This window comes from Aquarana catesbeiana, linkage group LG01 (genome assembly GCF_042186555.1).
Source record: "Aquarana catesbeiana isolate 2022-GZ linkage group LG01, ASM4218655v1, whole genome shotgun sequence".
NCBI lineage: Eukaryota > Metazoa > Chordata > Amphibia > Anura > Ranidae > Aquarana > Aquarana catesbeiana.
Window position 1 is genome coordinate 729,363,801 of NC_133324.1, and position 20,179 is coordinate 729,383,979.

The window sequence follows — 20,179 nt, forward strand, 5'->3', positions numbered from 1 at the left end:
CCCAGCGGATCAATCTTTGGGGATTGATGCTCTGGCGGGTCCGTGGCCGTTCGGCCTCTGTTGTGCCTTCCCGCCGATCAGGCTAATTCCGGAAGTCCTTCGGAAGTTTCTTCTAGAAGAAACAGTTCTTATCCTAATAGCCCCTTTTTGGCCCAAGAGGCCATGGTTTTCTCTGTTGGACTCTAACTGTGTTATCCAAAGAGAAAAGACTTATCGCAGGGTCCAGTGTCGCACCCACAGGTGGTTTCCTTAAACTTGATGGCCTGGTATCTGAAGAAAAGATACTAAGCGCCCAGGGGTTCTCTGACAAAGTAGTCAAGACCCTGGTAAATTGCAGAAAACCAGTCACTAGAGCCATATATTCCAAGGTTTTGAAGAAATTTAACTCATGGTTATCTGAAAATGAAAGATCAACTCATGTTCCTTCAATTTTAGAATTTTTTTCAAGAGGGTGTCGACAAATGTCTTTGTTAGTACCTTAAAGGTACAGGCGACAGCTATCAGTGTTTTTCTCCAATTTTCTCTTGGAAAATCCCACTATAGCTAGATTCTTCAAATCAATTTCTAGGTCCAGGCCAGTGGTGGTTAGAAGTTGTCTAACCTGGGACCTGTCCCTGGTGCTTCAAACTCTTAGAATTCCCTTTCGAGCCCCTAAAGGATATTTCAGTTAAGTTACTTTTTTTAAAAACATTTTTTTCTTGTGGCAATTACCTCAGCTGGTAGGTTAAGTGAGTTACAGGCCCTATCAATGAGGGAGCCTTTCCTCACAATTTTTGAGGATCGGGTTGTTTTGAAAACTGATCCAGGATTTCTGCCTAAAGTGGCCAGTACATTCCACAAATCCCAGTACATTGTACTTCCAACCCTTTGTAGTTCACCAAAGGGCGACCCAAGAAAGAAAATTTTGTTTTTTAGACGAGAGAAGAATTCTTCTCTACCTTGTGGTCACCAAGACCTTAAGAAAAACAGATGCCTTGTTTGTCTTCTTTTCAGGAGCACACAAGGCAAAGAGTGCATCTAAAGCCACCTTGGCTAGATGGATAAAGCAAGTTATTTCTGAAACTTACAAAATTAGGGAAGTTCTTCTGCTTTTTGTCACTGCGTATTCAACAAGAGCCTTGTCTGTGTCTTGGGCTGAGCAGGCGCTTGGTTGTAAGGTCCTTCAGGTAGTTGTCCCTCCTTAACCTGGTAAGTTCTGGCTCATCATCTCATGGGCTGTCCTGGAAGACTCTTAGAGAAAAGCTGAGTTAGACTTACCGGTAACGCCTTTTCTGAGAGTCTTCCAGGACAGCCAGATTCCCACCTAGTTTTGTCTTTAGTTATGTGTATTATGTATATGTTTTACAGGGATGTCATACGGTTCTCGAATACTGACATGGGGCCTGGAGGTCCCCATAGTTAACCTTATATCTGGTGGAGGGTTAATGTTTTTCCTGTCATGGTAGGAGGAGCCCTAGGTCTCGTGTGCTGTCCTGGAAGACTCTCAGAAAAGTTACCGGTAAATCTGACTCGGCTTTTTTGCACCATTCACTAAAAACCCTAGAGATGGTTGTGTGAGAATCCCAGTAGATCAACAGTTTTTGCAATACTCAGACCAGCCTGTCTGGCACCAACAGCCCATGAAACGTTCAAAGTCACTTAAATCCCCCTTTCTTCCCCATTCTGATGCTCAGTTTGCACTTCAGACTAGTAGTACTAAAGGGTGAGACTTTTGCATGGATATAGTCATTTTAAATGCACAATACTGGTAAACATTTATTTTAAACGTAATTGTAATGCCTTCTATTACCTCCAGTCTATCAGCCTCCACCTTCTCTGGGTTCAGATGCTGACCTTCCCTGCACAGAGCCCTTAACATTATTGTAAACATTGGATTTTTTTTTTCTATTTAAATAACATGTCATACCTGCTCTGTGCAATGGTTTTACACAGAGCAACCTCGATTCTCCTCTTTTGGGGTCTCCCACTGGCACTTCGGACTCCTCCTGCCGCCTTAGTGCCCCCCATAGTACGGATCTTGCTATGGGGGCCCTTGTGCGGGCCCGATCCTTGGCCACGCTTTCTACTTCTGTTGGCACACACAGTGCGACTCAGCCCTGCCCACCATTCCCTACTAACATGCTGTGATTGACAGCAGCAGGCGCCAATGGCTCCCACTGTACCATCGGAGTCCTGTAAGGGGTGAGAGAGCAGTGCTGCTGCTATCATTACAGCACTGGATAGGGATCATGTAAATATTTAGTGGGGGCTGGAGAGGGAGCTGGTCACAGAACGTTTTATACCTTTACCTTTAATGCATAGAATGCAATAAAGTAAAAAACCTTCTGCCTTTAGAATAACTTTAAATCCCTTCCTTTTCCTGCCCATGACTGCATGTCCCGTGAGGCATTAATCCTCGCACATTGACAAGTTGTCAAGCACCTACTGACATGTATGGACGGTGTACTGAGCTGTATGTGTGCTGCACTGTTTCCTGATATGTAAACAAATTATGCATTCTGTACGCAGGCCAACTAATCGATAATGAAAATAGTTGACAAATATTTTTATTAGAATTAATTGTCGATTCGTTGTTTCAGCCTTAGTTCTATTCTATTCTTTAATCAAGAACTTTGTGTACCTCGACTGCTTCATAGTCCAGCTCCTTCCAGGTTGTTATATGTGCCCTCACTATTCAATTCTTTTTTTTTTTTTTTTGAGTTGCCTTATCTGACTGTATTGGTTTTTGTAATGGGCTCCTAATTGCTTTCATTTTTAACAAATGTCACTGTGCTGAACAGTTAACTTAAATCCCATTTCAACTGTTCAGCAGCCTATTCTGCTGGAGATTTGTTGGTCCTGTGAGATTTCATTTAACAAGCTGCATCCTGTCGGTAGAATTGGGTGATTTCCATTGTTGGCCTTTGCTGGGAACAGAGACACGTCGCACCTGCTCTGCATGACTTATAGCAAACGTAAGGAAGTTGTGCGAGAAATCTGTGAGAGAGGGATGATTCATCCCGGAAGAATTGCCAGCTGGCAGCATATCTTACAAAGTTTGAGAAAGCTGTAGCCTTGATGGTTACTGGTATCTTGATGTGTGAAATAACCCTTTAATAGGGAGACTTTTTAATTATACTGGCAATGGGGTGCTCCAAGAAACTGCAAAATAGAGGTGTATGTAGTATGTTTTTATGTTGTGCTTCAGTAGCTTCTGATTCCCTTACACTTCCATAATATAATCTAGAAAAAAAACATTTATTGCAGTGAAACTTACCAGTTCCTAAACATGGTGGCTGCATTAGTTATTTTTTAGGTTATTCTTTCCATTATTTTAAGGCTTAAGTTTTGTTTTTTGTTAAGTGAGAAGTTTCCCTTGTGCTGGAGGCCACTGTCTTAGTTGAAAAGTTCCATCCCGTAGTACTTGTCCGGTGCAGCAGGGGTATTACCGCTGCTGGACCTGCCATAGTCACTCGTCATGGGTGCAAACTATGCCGCCCTTTCTGTCCTAATACCCTACACCCTCCAATCATAGAAGCTGTACTGTAGTTTCCGTAGATTAAAAAGGAGACCTTTTATTCGTACCTGACAAATGGATGATTATGGAAGGCAGGGTGGGATGGGGCAGAGAATGAAAGACTGAGAAAACAGAAGCAACCACCACCTCATTTAAAAAAAAAAAAGCGAAAAAAAAAACGTTGAGCTTTAATCTGGTGAGTAAAAGTTTTTCTAGGGTGCCAACTCGGTAATCATGCTATATCTATGGAGGAGACACAATGTCACCCTACAACAGGGCTACAGAACCCCCCCCCCCCCCCCCTCATCTTCTCCAGAGCAATGGGGAGAGTTGTAGTATAGATATTGCTGAGAACAGTGTTAACTGATTACATTCAACAGATTTCTGGCAGGATCAACAGTTTGTTTGCTTTTTTTTTTTTTTCTTATTAAAATTGGCTATATCAAAGGGCTTTCAATGGTATAGTTATTAAAGCTGAATTCCAGGAATTCAGCAATTTTGTAAAATTAAGGCACACTGAGTCAAGTCCAAGGAGGTGCATGAAATCTCCCAAACTAATCTATCATTTATATCTGACAGGTTTATGGCTCTACCAGGCATACGCTAACACTCAGGACTGTGAAAGAGGAGAGAGAGACAGAGCAGTTATGCCACCCTCTCCTCTGCTGCCCATCCAGAGAAGCCTTTGCATTTTGTGAACGAGTGAAAGGCTTCTGCGATTGGGCAGGAGGAGGGGCAGGCATAGAAGCTGCACGGTCTGTCTCTTCTGTTGAAGATGCTTGGACCTGAAGTATCAGCTTCAGGCTCCAGCACATAGTGATAGTTTTATTGCACTTCTGGAAGACAGCTATTAAATGTAATAGACAGCCCAGTAGATGTCAATCACTTTCTTTGGACCTAACCCATAGTGTACTTTCACTTTTAACAAAGGAGCCAAATGCCTGCATTTCAGCTTTAAGAGATCAAACTAGTTCATTGTTTGGATTTAAATACTAAATGTGCTATTTTTTTACTAAAATTTACCATGTTTTTACAAGCATTGGTGATTGGTAAACAACCATACACAAGTTGGTTAAAATGCCCTTAACTTGCAGTAGACATTTACGTATAATGCAAATGTATTAAACAAGACTGTGTTCCTCCAGTGTGGATTAGAAAATGGGTACTAGGTTTACTTCTGGCACATTCTCTGGGTCTATAAAATAAGTAATGTTCCATCCCTCCTTGAGTGGGTCACAGACATGGACCACATTGAAAGCAAGGAGGCACTTCTGGCACAGGAACTAGACCTGTAAAAACAATGCCATCATTCATGGCTCTCTTGGAATGTATACAGAGAATCTTGAATCTTCTGAACATCAAGACCTTCTCTCAGGGCAATAGTAGGCCCTCTCTCCTGCCCCTTGCTGAATAGCACCCTATCTGGGTAGCTCCTCTAGGTCGTGACCCCCACCCCTTCTCTACTTGTTCTCTCCCCCCCCCCCCCCTTTTTTTCTTAGCCCTTTTCTCACTTACACCCAACGTCGTCCCCCCCCACCACCCCCCCACCCCCGTTGTGTTTTGTACCCGGAATTCCCTGCTGCCCAGTGGGTCGGGATGATAGATGGCCCTCATCTGCCACTTTCACTACTAACCATCTGATCCTTATTACCATATTTTATTGATGGCTACAGTGTCTTGTTAACTTTCTACTGCCTCAGACCAATTATTAGCCTGTAATCCATACCCGGCTCTGTGCAACCCTTAAGCCCCGTACCCACAGGCAGAATGTCGGGAGACAACAGCCGGTGGAAAAAAAAAGACATTTGGCCCACGTGCATGTCTGTTTGACAAGCCGGCCAAGAGTGCTGATACACCCCCCCCCCCCCCCCCATCAGAACACAACAGCTCAGCGGGTGAGATGGCTGGACTAACCTTGCATAGTTAGTACAGCGGCTCCATCTGGTGTGTACCCGGCTTGCAACATTGATTGTTCCTTCCCTGAGGTATAATGCCTATTTTCTTTCCGGGGTACACACTTATATTTTAATTATTTTATTATGTCTTTTCTGTTCGCTTGTTTTGCGTCTCTTTTCATTTGACTCCTTGTGTTTGTGTACAAACAAATCTTTCAATAAAATCAGATTGAATGTTAAATAAGTAACCAGATCCATTTTGTTTTCTAATAGTTTGGCTTTTATTTGATTGCAAGAGTCTTTTCAGATGTGTGCAATTTCCTGTAGTATAAATTGATGTTCATTGCAGGAAAAAAAGAAACACTTTGAAAAACAGGGTAAAAAAATATCCAGCATGTGTTTTTCTGCGTTAATCATTGTTGGCCCCAGAGAACTGTTGATGGAGCAGAAAACCTGCATTTGACAAGCATTTCTTCTTGGAGTACCTTCCAAACCATTACATACTAAATGTGCAAAACATGTCACATGGTTTTTAATCTTTGCTACCTACTCTAATGGAACAATGTCAGTTTTGCTGTTTTTGATGTGCAGCAAGTGTGTTAAACTGCTTTATACACTTATTATTGTGAAAATAACTGATGCCTCTCATTCTGGATTTAACATGTTAAAATTGCAGACACTGCGAGCATGCCGATTATGCTGTAAGTTTTATTTTATTTTTGTTTTTTAATTGGTTCCCATGCCAAATGATTATAACCATATCTTTGTTGCAGATGTTCAAGCTGTTGCTTATGAGGAGCCAAAACACTGGTGTTCTATTGTCTATTATGAGCTGAACAATCGAGTAGGAGAGGCGTTCCATGCCTCCTCCACAAGTGTGTTGGTGGATGGTTTCACCGATCCTTCCAACAACAGGAACAGATTTTGCCTTGGGCTCTTGTCCAACGTCAACCGCAACTCCACTATCGAGAACACCAGGCGGCATATTGGGAAAGGTAAACCTACCTAAAGAATTACATTACAAATACTACCAATATTTTGGTTTCACTCTCCAGCTGCCAAATTTAAATTCAATCTAAAACTAATGTGCACATCCAAAGAACCAGATACCAATGTACTTAAAAAAAAAAAAAAAAAAAAAAAAACAGCTGCCAGATGTGTAAACCCAATCATTTAAAACTTATGTAAAGTTAGTCAATATTTTTAAATATGCAGCTTTCATCAAAGTACATTATGTTCCTTGTTCAGGCACTTCTTGTTATAGGGGGACAATGTTCTGTTCCTGTCTTACAAGTCGTTCTTATGTTGTCACTTTGTCACACATGCTTCCGATGGAAACTTCAAATGGCCTCTTTAAGCACAGGCAAGGTGCATGGTTGTCGCCATCAGTAAACCTGCTATGGGAAATGACATGCAGCAGTTGCTGACTTTGAGACTGCAGGATATTCAACAAAGCATAGAATAAAAAGACTTAACCTTTTTATTCAGTTGGGGTCATGTTTTTTTTTGTTTTTGTTTTTTTTGTTTTGTTTTTTTCTTTGAATTTTTTATATAGAGGATTGCAACAGATAACGAGAGAAAATACCAACTTCATATATCCAACGTATGTTCCATTTCACTGCAAAGGTACATTTGCAAAAGTATAAAAATATCCACCGAGGTGTACAGTTAAACATACTTAAACCACATTGATCAACCAGAATCCATATGGGGAAATGTCAAAAGTTCCACTAAATAAAAAGGACTTGGTACAAAGGGTATAGAGAGACCTCTTGAATTCTGAGAGTGGGTGCAGGAAAAGAACCTATGCTCATAAAACTTCAAAGCATAGTAAGCACAAATGTAAAAAAAAGTCAAACATACCCAAGCCTGCCTGGATCTTCAGTTGGGTTTTACCTAGGGCTGAAACAATGAATTATGAAAATGGTTGTCAACTATTTTCATCGATTAGTTGGCCTGCATACAGAATGCATTATTTGTTTACAGATCAGGAAATAGTGTAGCACACATACAGCTCAGTACACCATCCATACATGTCAGTAAGTGCCTGAGAACTTGTAAAGGTGTGAGGAGCAATGCCTCACATCTATACTTTTTTTTTTTTTTTTTTGTTCAATAGACTTGAATGGAGAAGTTGCAGAAAATCAAAAGCAAACTGCATAGGTGTGAACCGAGCCTTATGCTGGCCATACACATCTATTTTCAGACGAGAATATTTATACGAAAACTCTTTTGTACATTTGGCTGTCTGAAAGTTTCACTTTCTTTTAACATTCGATTTTAAAATGAATGTCATTTCTGAACGAAAAACGCATATACTACCTGAAAATTTCTTTAACCAAGAAGTTTTCTATTCTGCTCCTTCAAATTTTCTCATCAATGTGGTCGAAAACTAACATTGATTTGACCCACTAACGATTAAAAAAAAATTGGATTGAATGTTTACTATAGAGATTTCCGGCGGACCAGATGGAGTCTCTATGATCGCCACCACATATCTCACTGTAAAGAGGACCGATCATGCCATATTCCTATTACAAGGGATGTTTACATCCCTTGTAATAGGCATAAAAGTGATCAAAAAATGTTTTTTTTTTTTTTTTTTTTTTTTTTCAAACTAAAAAATAAGTAAAATTAATTTTAAAAAAAATTATGAAACCGGTGTTCAACAACACGTGTGAGGTGTCGCCGCGAACTTTGGAGCGAGAGAAATAATTCTAGCCCGTCTAGCAAATAACAAAAAATATGTAACCAGTAAAAAAATTTAAAGCGTCGCCTATGGGGATTTTTAAGTACCGAAGTTTGGCGCCATTCCACGAGCGTGTGCAATTTTGAACCGTGACTAGTTGGGTATCTATTTATTCGGTGTAAACTTCAGCTTTCACATTATGCAAAAAAATTGGGCTAACTTTACTTGTTGGTTGTTTTTTTTTGTTTTTTTAAGCACGAAACTGTTTTTTCCAAAAAAACGCATTTGAAAAACTGCTGCGCAAATATTGTGCGAGTTAAAGTTGCAATGACCGCCATTGTATTCTCTAGGATCTCTGCTAAAAAAAACATATATAATGTTTGGGGGTTCTGTGTAATTTTCTAGCAAAAAAAGATTATTTTTACATGTAGGAAAGAAATGTCAGAATTGGTCTGGTTGGCAAGTGGTTAAATAAAAAATTTGATCCGAGTCTGATATTTACCAGATTCAACTTCTAGTAGTATATACAGTATATCTCTCCTGTCTGTTATTCTCAGAGTGGATTAAAGATTTTGCTCCCTAACCATATAGTTGGTTATTTATATTTACCACTGTATATAGAGATTTAAGAAAACATATTTTTTTTTTTTTTTTTTATTAAACCATAACTAAACTATACACCACACTTTTTTTAAGGTTGGTATCCGATTAATCAAAACAATAATTGGCCAACTAATCGATTATGAAAATAATCATTGGTTGCAGCCTTAGTTTTACCTGGATTTTTTTTTTTATTCTCTGGAATTTCCCTCAATATAAAGAACTAGTATGGATCCTCAATTTTGTACACCACTGGTTTTATGGAAGTTTTTTTTTTTACAGTAGTTGCCTTTTTCTTGCCTGTATAGTAGCTATTCTCAATTTTGAGAAGCTGAGCCAAAGCCACCTACAGTGACTTGCTATACCAAGTCCACCCTGTTTATTACCATTTGAAACCAGGGGGACATCCTCTGCAGTTTTCAGTATTGATTGTTAGGAAGTCAGGTGTGAAAAGAATCTCTCCCGTCCATCAGATCTTTATTTTAGAAGTAGTGTTTTGCTGGGTTTTCTGAAATTTGCATCCATTTATGATGCAAGCTTAAATTTTAGGTTCAATGGGCATTTCATTTTGGTGTCTAATAGTAACAAACGGGGGACCCCCCCCCCCCCCAAGACCTTAGCAGCTGCAGTATGATACGGTGTTGTCTGGTTAGATTTAACAGATATCTGAGCAGATATGAAAGAGCCAAGTTGAGCATAACAGTTTCATATTCATTGCACATTGAAAAAAGGCAAGTGAGCTTCTTCTCTTTAGAAACCTGGAGAGGTTCACTTATATAGGAATGACTTTCACTTATGTTGTATTTATATTTGTTCCTCTACTCAACTGAATGTACTAGTTTTTCTGGGTTGTCTATTCAGCAACTGATAAAATATTATAGATCTTCTGTGCTGCTGTATGAAGAGTTACAAAAAATTTGAAATTGCTCCATCTTCTAGGTGTCCATTTGTACTATGTTGGAGGTGAAGTGTACGCAGAGTGCTTGAGTGATAGCAGCATCTTTGTTCAGAGTCGAAATTGTAATTACCATCATGGATTTCATCCTACAACTGTATGCAAGATTCCTAGTGGATGCAGCTTGAAGATCTTCAACAACCAAGAGTTTGCTCAGCTTCTGGCCCAGTCAGTAAATCACGGATTTGAGACAGTCTACGAACTTACTAAGATGTGCACTATTCGAATGAGCTTTGTTAAGGTAAGTCATTCTGCATCAAGTAAAAACCTGTAGAACTGTGTTTGGTTTTTTTGTTTTGTTTTTTTTATCATCCGTTCCAGATTCTGACCTTAACGTTAAATTCTAGTTTTGCAGAAAAAAACTGCCACCTTTAGTCAATTTATACACATTGCAAGGATTTTGGCAAACCTCATTGCAGTCTTGATTTTCTCTATTCTAGGAACATTTGTGCCAGCATGTCCTTTCCCAGTTTGACTGCTAAATGGGAGGATTAATTGGAGTAAATACAGTATCCTCTACAACCCTTTATTTGGTGCAGAAACGTTTAGAAAGTATTTAAGCTAAAATTCTAGTTGCATGCGATCTTCTAAATGAGCTTCCAAATCTGTGTAGACTTCTGGAAGAAGCAGTGCCTCACTGTGCCAGCGCTGAGGCTGGGTAATCAAATGATATACCTTAAGGCAGGGTTAGGCAACCTTTCAGAGGGTTAGAGCTAGCTGAACAACATGGAGAATGGGGCTGCTCCCTTTTAAACAAAATAAAACATTAAGTCCCCAAAAAAAAGATGGCATGAAGAAACAGTGTGTCACAGTAGTGTCTGCCTCCTTCACATAACTCTACAAGGACACAAAATAATTGTCCTCTATGTGCCCTACTCGCACCATAATGCTGCTGCCACATCAGTTTGTTTTTTTCTGCACAGGAATATGGAACATGCATTCTCTGCAAGGGAACAAAGAAAATAATTTGCTCTCTGTGCCCTGTTCACACCACAAGGTTAATGTTGTGGCAGTTTTTTTTCTGCACAGTAAACTGCATGCATGTTGCAGATTTCTGCGCAGAATAAAATCTGCCCATACCAGTGTTGTGGCATGAACAGGAAACATGGAGAATGCTGATTTTCTTTGTGAACGAGGCCTAAGGCTCCATTCACACTAGCGCGTTTTTTGATGCATTTTGCAGAAATGCATGGGAATTTTCTAACATGGGTTCCTATGGAACATGTTCACATCAATGCCTTTTTGTACCTCTGCGTTTTTGGAAAGGGTCAGGGACTTTTTTTCATGCAAAATGCAGCGTTTTGCATGTAATAGAATTCAATGGACAAGCATCAAAAACGCAAGTGCAGCGTTTTTGATGCGTTTTTGGCTTTTTTTTTTTTTTAATTCTTTTTTTTTTAGACTGTATACAGTCTAAAAAAAAAAACTGTAAAAAAACAAACGCAAAACGCGGCTAAAACGCTGTAAATACGCTACAAAAACGCTGCTCAAAAACGTGGCAAGCATGACAAAAAAAATTCCAAAAACGCTCAAAAGCAACATGCATAGGTGTGAATTGAGCCTAGGACATTTGAAAAATTGCTTAGTATAGGGGTGTGTCTAGAAGAAAGCACTGTTAGTTTTGGTAAATGGGTTTCAGCTGTGAAATGCAGTGAGTTTTAGTCCCCTTTCACACGGGACGGATCCGTGTTGATCCGCCCTGTGTTTATCCGCTGCTCAGCGGGGATCGCTCCGCTTTCCCCAGCTGAGCAGGCAGATGACAGGGCGGGACCCGCACACTGTGCAGGGACCGCCCTGTCAGATCTCCGCTCTCCCCTATGGGGGATCGGAGGAACACGGACCGTCTGTCCGTGTTCATCCGATCTGCTCTGCAGACGGATAGAAAAATAGGATTTTCTTCCGTCCGCAGAATCGGACGAGAGCGGAGGCGGACGACATCGGGTGTTAGCGGATGTACATCCGCTGACACCCGCTATCCCATAGGGATGCATGTATGTCCGTATTTCATCCGAAAACGGATGGATGAAATACGGACATACGGTCCGCATGTGTGAAAGGGGCCTTAAGGTGCTTCTGAAATGCTTTGACTTCCATTTAATTGGATTGATTGACTTTTTTATTTTGCTCAAGGAGTTATCCTAAAGTTTATGTAAAACCTAAGACTGAACCTTTGCATACTCCTTTTGATCTTTTTTACACCATTAAAAGATCCTGCCAGTGAGCTGTTAACTTTCTGTACTCTGCTTCTGCTGCACTGTTATCAGTTGGCAGTGTTCCCGTTTTTATGTTGACTACAGAACCTCTCCCCTCCTATGTTATGGAGAAGGGAGAGGTGTTTTATAGTTCTGTTGCATCTTCAATACAGCATGGTGTGATCATTGTTGCTCTAGGACAGGAATTATTACTGGCAGGATCACAAGGGGAAATCTAAAAAAAAAAATAAAAAACCCAAAAACTTGCCACCATTTCTAAAGTAAGCTATGATGCATTACATTTTTGTTTTTGCTTTATATTAACTTTTACATATAGGTTGTGGCAATCCACTTTGGGTTGAGTTTGCATTTACTTTGACTTTTGTTGGAAAGAAAAGCAACTCAGACACAAGCCATATAAATCTAATCTCTCGTCACTGAGTTCCCATCTTAATGTTCTTAATGTTTCCGTACTGTTGTAGTTCTGTTGGATTAACTGTCTTTGGTTACCTGATAAATCTGACCAATGTGTTTTTTTTTTTTTTTTTGTTTTTTTTTGTCTTTCAGGGGTGGGGTGCAGAGTATCATCGCCAGGATGTTACTAGCACCCCCTGCTGGATTGAGATTCACCTGCATGGCCCTCTTCAGTGGCTGGATAAAGTACTTACTCAGATGGGCTCCCCCCATAACCCAATCTCATCTGTGTCTTAATTGGAACTGGACATTTCTGGATGCTATGGAGCCGTGCATGTACTTGAAGGATGTATGCATCAGACACATACTGGCAAAGGAGGGGACAATTTTTTTCTTTTACGTATACAGTTTGGGAGCCTCTAATACTTGATGTTTGTGACCAACTCAGCGCAAGAGGGGTAGAGGGTCCCTACTTTGAGATGTGGCTCAATTTTCACAGCAGCTAATTCCTCTTTTTTTTTTTTTTCTATTCATTTTTTTTTTTTTTTTTTGGATATAGCGATAACAGTATAGCATTGTAATTTAAACCATGCTGTGTAAAGTATTAACTAAAGCGGATTTCCTTCTGGCTGTATAGTAGATATGAGATTTAGCCCAAACTTTGCTGTTCTAGATTGGCAACATTCTCAGCACTTGATATAGCCCCCCGCCCGCCCCCATGTTAAACTGCGCCATTGTATTTCAGCTATGTTAAAATACATTTTAATAGTAGTTGTACATGGAGAAAATAACATGTGTCACTTAAATGTGCATTGTCCATCAGGATGTTAGGAGAAGCTCCTTGCTGTTTGTACAGATTTTTAATAACCCTACCCCCCACCCTTTTACGAAGCATAAAATATAGTTAGGATGGACTAGGTGAGATTTGAAGGTTCCATGGTTTAAATTGTTTAAAAATGTGAGCACAGCTTTGAAGGCCTTTTTTAACATTTGCTGTGTGTTTTATAATGCACCTCTTGCTTTCTTTTAAAACTTTATGCAGTCAGTTGGGTGCACAGGTAGGTATATACAACTGATTGAATGAAGTGCAAGCATTTTGTCTCTTGGCGGTAACCAGCCTTGGTTCCTTTCATCTTTTCATGAATAGCCTAGCTAACATGCTTTACTGTCTTTTGGAGGGTCTTGCAGTTTTATGACCCACCTTCCTGTATTATAACACTACTGCAGTGTCCTAGACCTCTGCTTTAACTGCTAGCGTAGGAGAAAGCAATGGTTAAAAAAATACTAAAAATTGCACCTCCTTTAGTAATGGACAGCTGAAAAACACTTCTGCTGAGCTTACAGTGGACATTTAAAAATCCAAGGTTTACTCACTTACAGACTTATTCTTTTTCCCTTTTTTATGATGTTACTTTTTGTACTATTTTTGTTTTTCTTTTATATTCACAGTTAAGCTGTAGTACTTCTTGAAAGTACTTTTATTCCAAATCTAGTGGATGGTGTTTACTAGAAATTTAAATAAACAGTCATTATTGCTTACCTATATGAAATTTGTGGTTTGTTGCTTCACCAATACAATTCAAATATTGTAAGCGGGAAACAAGGGTGCTATATTTGCATTGTAAAGAGTACCTGTGCCATGTGATCAGTGACCAATCACAGCTAGCAACTCAATTGTACACCATGAATGGCAGGAGGTTTTAGGATGTGCGGAGAGGACAATTTGGGTGTTATCTGCAAATTAGGTTGGTAATGTAGCTGGGATTGATTATTGTGGATGGCCTTGTATGTTGTGATTAGTATCTTGAATTTTATACGGTGGGGTAGTGGTAGTGAAGGGATTGGCAGAGAGGAGCAGCAGCAGTCATGGATCTGTTAGTGAGGTGTATGAGTCTAGCAGCAGCATTCATAATCGACTAAAGAGGGATAGCCTGTGTAAGGTTAGGCCAGTGGGGAGAGAGTTGCAGTAGTCGAGGTGGAAAATAACCAAGGAGTGAATAAGTTGTTTTGTGGTGTCGCTAGGAAGGGGTGAGTTTTGGAAATGTTGCGCAGGTTGAGGCAGCAAGATGTAGCCAGTGATTGGATGTGGGAGCTGAAGGAGGTCAAAGTCTAGGATTGCACGCTGGCATTTGTGGAGGGACCAGTGGTTGTGCCGTTGATCTTAATGGTAATGTCATGGGGAGAGGATCGGGAAGGAAGAAATGTTACAAGATCAGTCTTTAAAAGATTGAGTTTGAGGAAAGGGTGTGACATCCATACTGATGTCCTTCGGTAAGTTTGTGATACGTGAGGCGTAGAGAGACAGATCTGGGTGTCATCGGCATAGAGGTAGTATTGGAAGCCATGGGAGGTAGTGACTCATATGGTCGTGGACAAGGCTTTCAAGTAGCTTAGATGCAAATGAGAGAGCAGGTAGGTTGGTGACTCTCATTGCACCAACTGGCCCAGAAGAACCTGTTACATAGACTTGCTCAAACTTCTAGGAGATTACTCCTAGAAGCAGAAAAAAATGGCCATTACTGTTTGGGGGGGGGGGGGGGTGTAAAAAAAAATATTTTTTTTTAAAGGTGCTATTGACATGAAATTTTCACCATGTCAGTAACCACCCATGCGATCCATACATACAAAGAAACCAAAACCAAATGCGTTCAGAAATGTTCTGTGTGATGGAATGACACAGGGAAAAAGGTATTGAACACGCCAACTGAAGTATATTTATGACTTTGTACAAAATCCTTTGTTGGTAATGACAGCTTCAAGACGCCTTTAGTATATAGAAACTAGCTGCATGCATTGCTCAGGTGTGATTTTGTCCCATTCTTCCACAGTCTTCAAATCTTGAAGGTTCCGTGGGCATCTTCTATGAACTCTATCTTTTAGTTTTTTTCATAGATTTTCTATTGGATTCAAGTCAGCTGATTGGCTGGATCATTCTAGCAGCTTTTTCTTTCTTTTAAACCAATTTTAAAGAGTTTCCTTGGCTTTGTGTTTGGGATCATTGTCTTGCTGAAATGTCCACCCTTGTTTCATCTTCCTAGTAGATGGCAGCAGATTTTTATCAATGCCTTTGTACGTTTTTCCATTCATCTTTTCTTCAATGATATGAAGTTTGCCTGTACCATATGCTGAAAAGCAGTCGAGCCCACACCGTGATGTTCCCACCTCCAAACTTCACTGTTGGTATGGGGGTGTTATTGGGGTGATGTGCAGAGCCATTTGGCCTCCAAACATGGTGTGTATTATGGCATCTAAAGAGTTCAATTTTGTTCTCATCTGACCAGACTATATTCTCCCAGTTATTCACAGGCTTGTCTAAGTGTTGTGCAGCAAACATTAAACAAGCTTCAGCATGCTTTTTCTTTAGCAATGGAGTATTGCGTGGTGAGCTTGCATACAGGCCATGGAGGTTGAGTGCATTACTTGTTTTCTTTGATAAAATTGTGCCTGCTGAGTCCAGGTCTTTCTGAAGCTTTCCACAAGTGGTCCTTGGCCAACTCCTTCTGATTCTTTTTACTCCTTTGTCAGAAATCTTGAGGAGCACCTAGTTGTGGTCAGTTTATGGAGAAATGTTCTTTCCACATCTGGATTATGGCCCCAACGGTGCTCACTGGAACATTCAGTAGTTTAGAAATCCTTCTGTAACCAATGCGATCAGTATGTTTTGCAACAATAAAGGCTGTGAAGGTCTTATGAGATCTTTGCTTTTACCCATCACGAAATGTTTCTTGTGTAACACCTTGGTAGAGACTCCTTTTTTCTTTATCATACATCACGGGACACAGGCTAATATTCATTACCTACTGGGTTATACGCCATCTCTAGGGGAATGGAGACTGGTAGACAAAGGCTTAGACAGGAAGTCTGCCCCTATATAACCCCTCCCATACAGGAAGTACCTCAGTTTTTTACCAGTGTCTGCAAGGTGGATGGGCACGTTTCTTTGAGCTCTCTAAGCTCCAGGTCTTAGTACCAAAACATTTTTAAATGAATCAGGGGATTGACCAATCGGATCCATTTGAAAAAAGCTTATATGCTTTAATAAATGGTACCTGAGCCTTGCAAAGAAGACGTAAGGATCCTGCGAGGTTTTGCCTGTAACACAACCTTCGGGCGATGATTTTATGTCACTTGATTTTTATTCGCTGTTTTTCATGGAAAAGATCTCTATAGATCTATTGTGGACCAAAGCAATTTGTATGCTGGTCAGTTCATCACCGCTAATCACCAGTTGACCCTTGCCAAAGATTGGAGACCTGTTACAGTCTCCGAATTTAAGACCTTCCTGGCCCTATCCCTTCTCATGGGCATAACTAAAAAAAAAAGTGAGTTGCGGTCATATTGGTCCACTGACTCAATTTGTGAAGGATTGTGGCATCTTGGGACCGGTGGTGTCTACCCTAGTAAATGCTAGGAAAGCGGTCACTAGGAAGAACTATCATAAGGTCTGAGACTTATATTGCTTGGTGTGAAGCCAGAAAATGGCATCCTCAGAAATGTGATTGGGAGAATTCTCTTTTCTACAGTTGGCTGTGGAAATCAGCTTGGTTTTGAGTACAATCAGAGGTCAGATTTTGGCTGTCTGTATTCTTCCAAAGGCCTTTAGCCTCCCATTTGCTGATCCAAACCTTTATGCAGGGGGCAACTAGTTTGCTTCCCCACATTAGATCACCTATGTGTCCTTGGGACTTACATTTGGTGCTGTCTGTTACAGAAACAACCATTTGAGCCTATCAAGGAAATTCCATTAGTCTTGCTGTCATGCAAGCTAGCCTTTCTGATGGCCATCACCTCGGCTAGAAGGGTGTCGGAATTGGCGGCCCTTTCATGTAGGGAAGCGTACCTAATTCTTTACTACGACAAGGTGTTGCGTCCTATTCCATCCCTCTTGCCAAAAGTGGTGTTGGCCTTTCATTTAAATCAGGACGTTATTTTGCCTTCTTTTTTCTCTCAGCCTCGTTCGGCGGAAGAAAGACTGCATTCCTTGAACGTCATCCGGGCAGTCATTTTATTTGCCTATATCTGCAGAGATCCGAGGATCAGACTCCTTTTTTGTTTTACAAGAAGGGGCAGGCAACTTCCAAAGCTTCCATTGGCAATTGGGTCCGCAAGTTGGTTATTCAGGCTTATGGTCTGAAACGTAAGTCTCCTCCCTTTAGGGTGAGAGCTCATTTTACCAGGGGTTAGGAACCTCCTGGGCTTTTCGCCATCAGGTATCTGTGGCTCAGATCTGTAAGGCTGCTACCGGTTTTTCAGTGCATATGTTCAAAAGATTTTATCAGGTAGAAGCTAGAGCAGCCAAGGATTCGGCTTTTGGCCGTAGTGTTCTACAGGCTGCCGTTTTAAAGTCTGGCTATTTTTGTTTGGCAGAGTGTCTCCCTCCCCTCAAGACTATTGCTCCGGGATGTCCCAATAGGTAATTAATATTAGCTTAACTCTGTGTCCTGTGATGTATGATAAAGAAAATAGGATTTTTTTTTCCTCCTACTTGCCTGTAAAATCATAGTTACATAGTAGGTGAGGTTGAAAAAAGACACAAGTCCATCAAGTCCAACCTATGTGTGTGATTATGTGTCAGTATTACATTACATATCCCTATATATTGCGGTCATTCAGGTGATTATCTAATAGTTTCTTGAAGCTATCAATGCTCCCCGCTGACACCACCGCCTGTGGAAGGGAATTCCACATCCTTGCCGCTCTTACAGTAAAGAACCCTCTACGTAGTTTAAGGTTAAACCTCTTTTCTTCTAATTGTAATGAGTGGCCACGAGTCTTATTAAACTCTCTTCTGCAAAAAAGTTTTATCCCTATTGTGGGGTCACCAGTACAGTATTTGTAAATTGAAATCATATCCTCTCTCAAGCGTCTCTTCTCCAGAGAGAATAAGTTCAGTGCTCGCAACCTTTCCTCATAACTAAGATCCTCCAGACCCTTTATTAGCTTTGTTGCCCTTCTTTGTACTCGCTCCATTTCCAGTACGTCCCTCCTGAGGACTGGTGCCCAGAACTGGACAGCATACTCCTGGTGCGGCCGGACCAGAGTCTTGTAGAGCGGGAGAATTATCGTTTTATCTCTGCAGTTGATCCCCCTTTTAATGCATGCCAATATTCTGTTTGCTTTATTAGCAGCAGCTTGGCAGTGCATGCCATTGCTGAGCCTATCATCTACTAGGACCCCCAGGTCCTTTTCCATCCTAGATTCCCCCAGAGGTTCTCCCCCCAGTGTATAGATTGCATTCATATTTTTGCCACCCAAATGCATTATTTTACGTTTTTCTACATTGAACCTCATTTGCTATGTAGTCGCCCACCCCATTAATTTGTTCAGGTCTTTTTGCAAGATTTCCACATCCTGCGGAGAAGTTATTGCCCTGCTTAGCTTAGTATCGTCTGCAAATACAGAGATTGAACTGTTTATCCCATCCTCCAGGTCGTTTATGAACAAATTAAATAGGATTGGTCCCAGCACAGAACCCTGGGGAACCCCACTACCCACCCCTGACCATTCTGAGTACTCCCCATTTATCACCACCCTCTGAATACGCCCTTGTAGCCAGTTTTCAATCCATGTACTCACCCTATGGTCCATGTACTCACCCTATGGTACATGCCAACGCACCTTATTTTGTACAGTAAACGTTTATGGGGAACTGTGTCAAATGCTTTTGCAAAATCCAGATACACCACGTCTACGTGCCTTCCTTTATCTAGATGGCAACTCACCTCCTCATAGAAGGTTAATAGATTGGTTTGGCAAGAACGATTCTTCATGAATCCATGCTGATTACTGCTAATGATATAATTCTTATTACTAAAATCTTGTATATAGTCCCTTATCATCCCCTCCAAGAGTTTACATACTATTGATGTTAGGCTAACTGGTCTGTAATTCCCAGGGATGTTTTTTGGGCCCTTTTTTAAATATTGGTGCTACATTGGCTTTTCTCCAATCAGCTGGTATCATTCAAGTCAATAGACTGTCTGTAAAAATTAGGAACAACGGTCTGGCAATCACCTGACTGAGTTCCCTAAGTACCCTCGGATGCAAGCCATCTGGTCCCGGTGATTTATTAATGTTAAGTTTCTCAAGTCTAATTTTAATTCCGTCCTCTGTTAACCATGTAGGTGCTTCCTGTGTTGTGTCATGAGGATAAACACTGCAGTTTTGGTTACTGAAGCCCCCAGATTCACTCGTGAAGACTGAGGAGAAGAATAAATTCAATACCTTTTGCCATCTCCCCATCCTTTGTAACCAGATGTCCTTCCTCATTCTTTATGGGGCCAATATGGTCTGTCCTCCCTTTTTTACTGTTTACATACTTAAAGAATTTCTTGGGATTTTTTTTGCTCTCCTCCGCTATGTGTCTTTCATGTTCTATCTTAGCCATCCTAATTGCACGCTTACATTTCTTATTTCATTCTTTATAAATTCTGAATGCTGAGGATGATCCCTCAACCTTGTATTTTTTGAAGGCCTTCTCCTTTGCTTTTATATGCATTTTTACATTGGAGTTAAGCCATCCAGGATGTTTGTTCGCTCTTTTAAATTTATTACCCAATGGGATACATTGGCTAATGCCCTTATTTAATATGCTCTTAAAGCAAACCCATCTCTCCTCCGTATTCTTTGATCCTAATATTTTATCCCAATTTATGCCTTTTAGCAAGGTTTGTAGTTTAGGGAAGTTGGCTCTTTTGAAATTCAGTGTCTTTGTGTTCCCTTCATGTTTCCTATTTGTGTGATTTATACTGAAACTAATTGACCTGTGATCGCTGTTACCTAAATTGCCCCGTATTTCCACATCTGTTATCAGGTCTGTATTGTTGGTAATCAGTAGATCTAGTAATGTTTTATTTCTAGTTGGTGCGTCTACCATCTGACCCATAAAATTGTCCTGCAAGACACTAAGGAACTGGCGAGCCTTAAATGAATGCGCGG

The 20,179-nt window shown here is 40.6% G+C and overlaps 1 protein-coding gene across 1 annotated transcript in view; it reads left to right on the forward strand.

The window, feature by feature from the left end:
• Nucleotides 1–13,780, forward strand: part of SMAD1 (SMAD family member 1) — a 147,555-nt gene extending 133,775 nt beyond the window's left edge. The window contains exons 5-7 of the mRNA XM_073604552.1: nt 6,165–6,386; nt 9,620–9,876; nt 12,395–13,780. Of these exons, the coding sequence (XP_073460653.1) occupies nt 6,165–6,386; nt 9,620–9,876; nt 12,395–12,538 (623 nt within the window). The 3' untranslated portion in view covers nt 12,539–13,780. The remainder of the gene's footprint in view (nt 1–6,164; nt 6,387–9,619; nt 9,877–12,394) is intronic.
• Nucleotides 13,781–20,179: the final 6,399 nt, after the last annotated feature.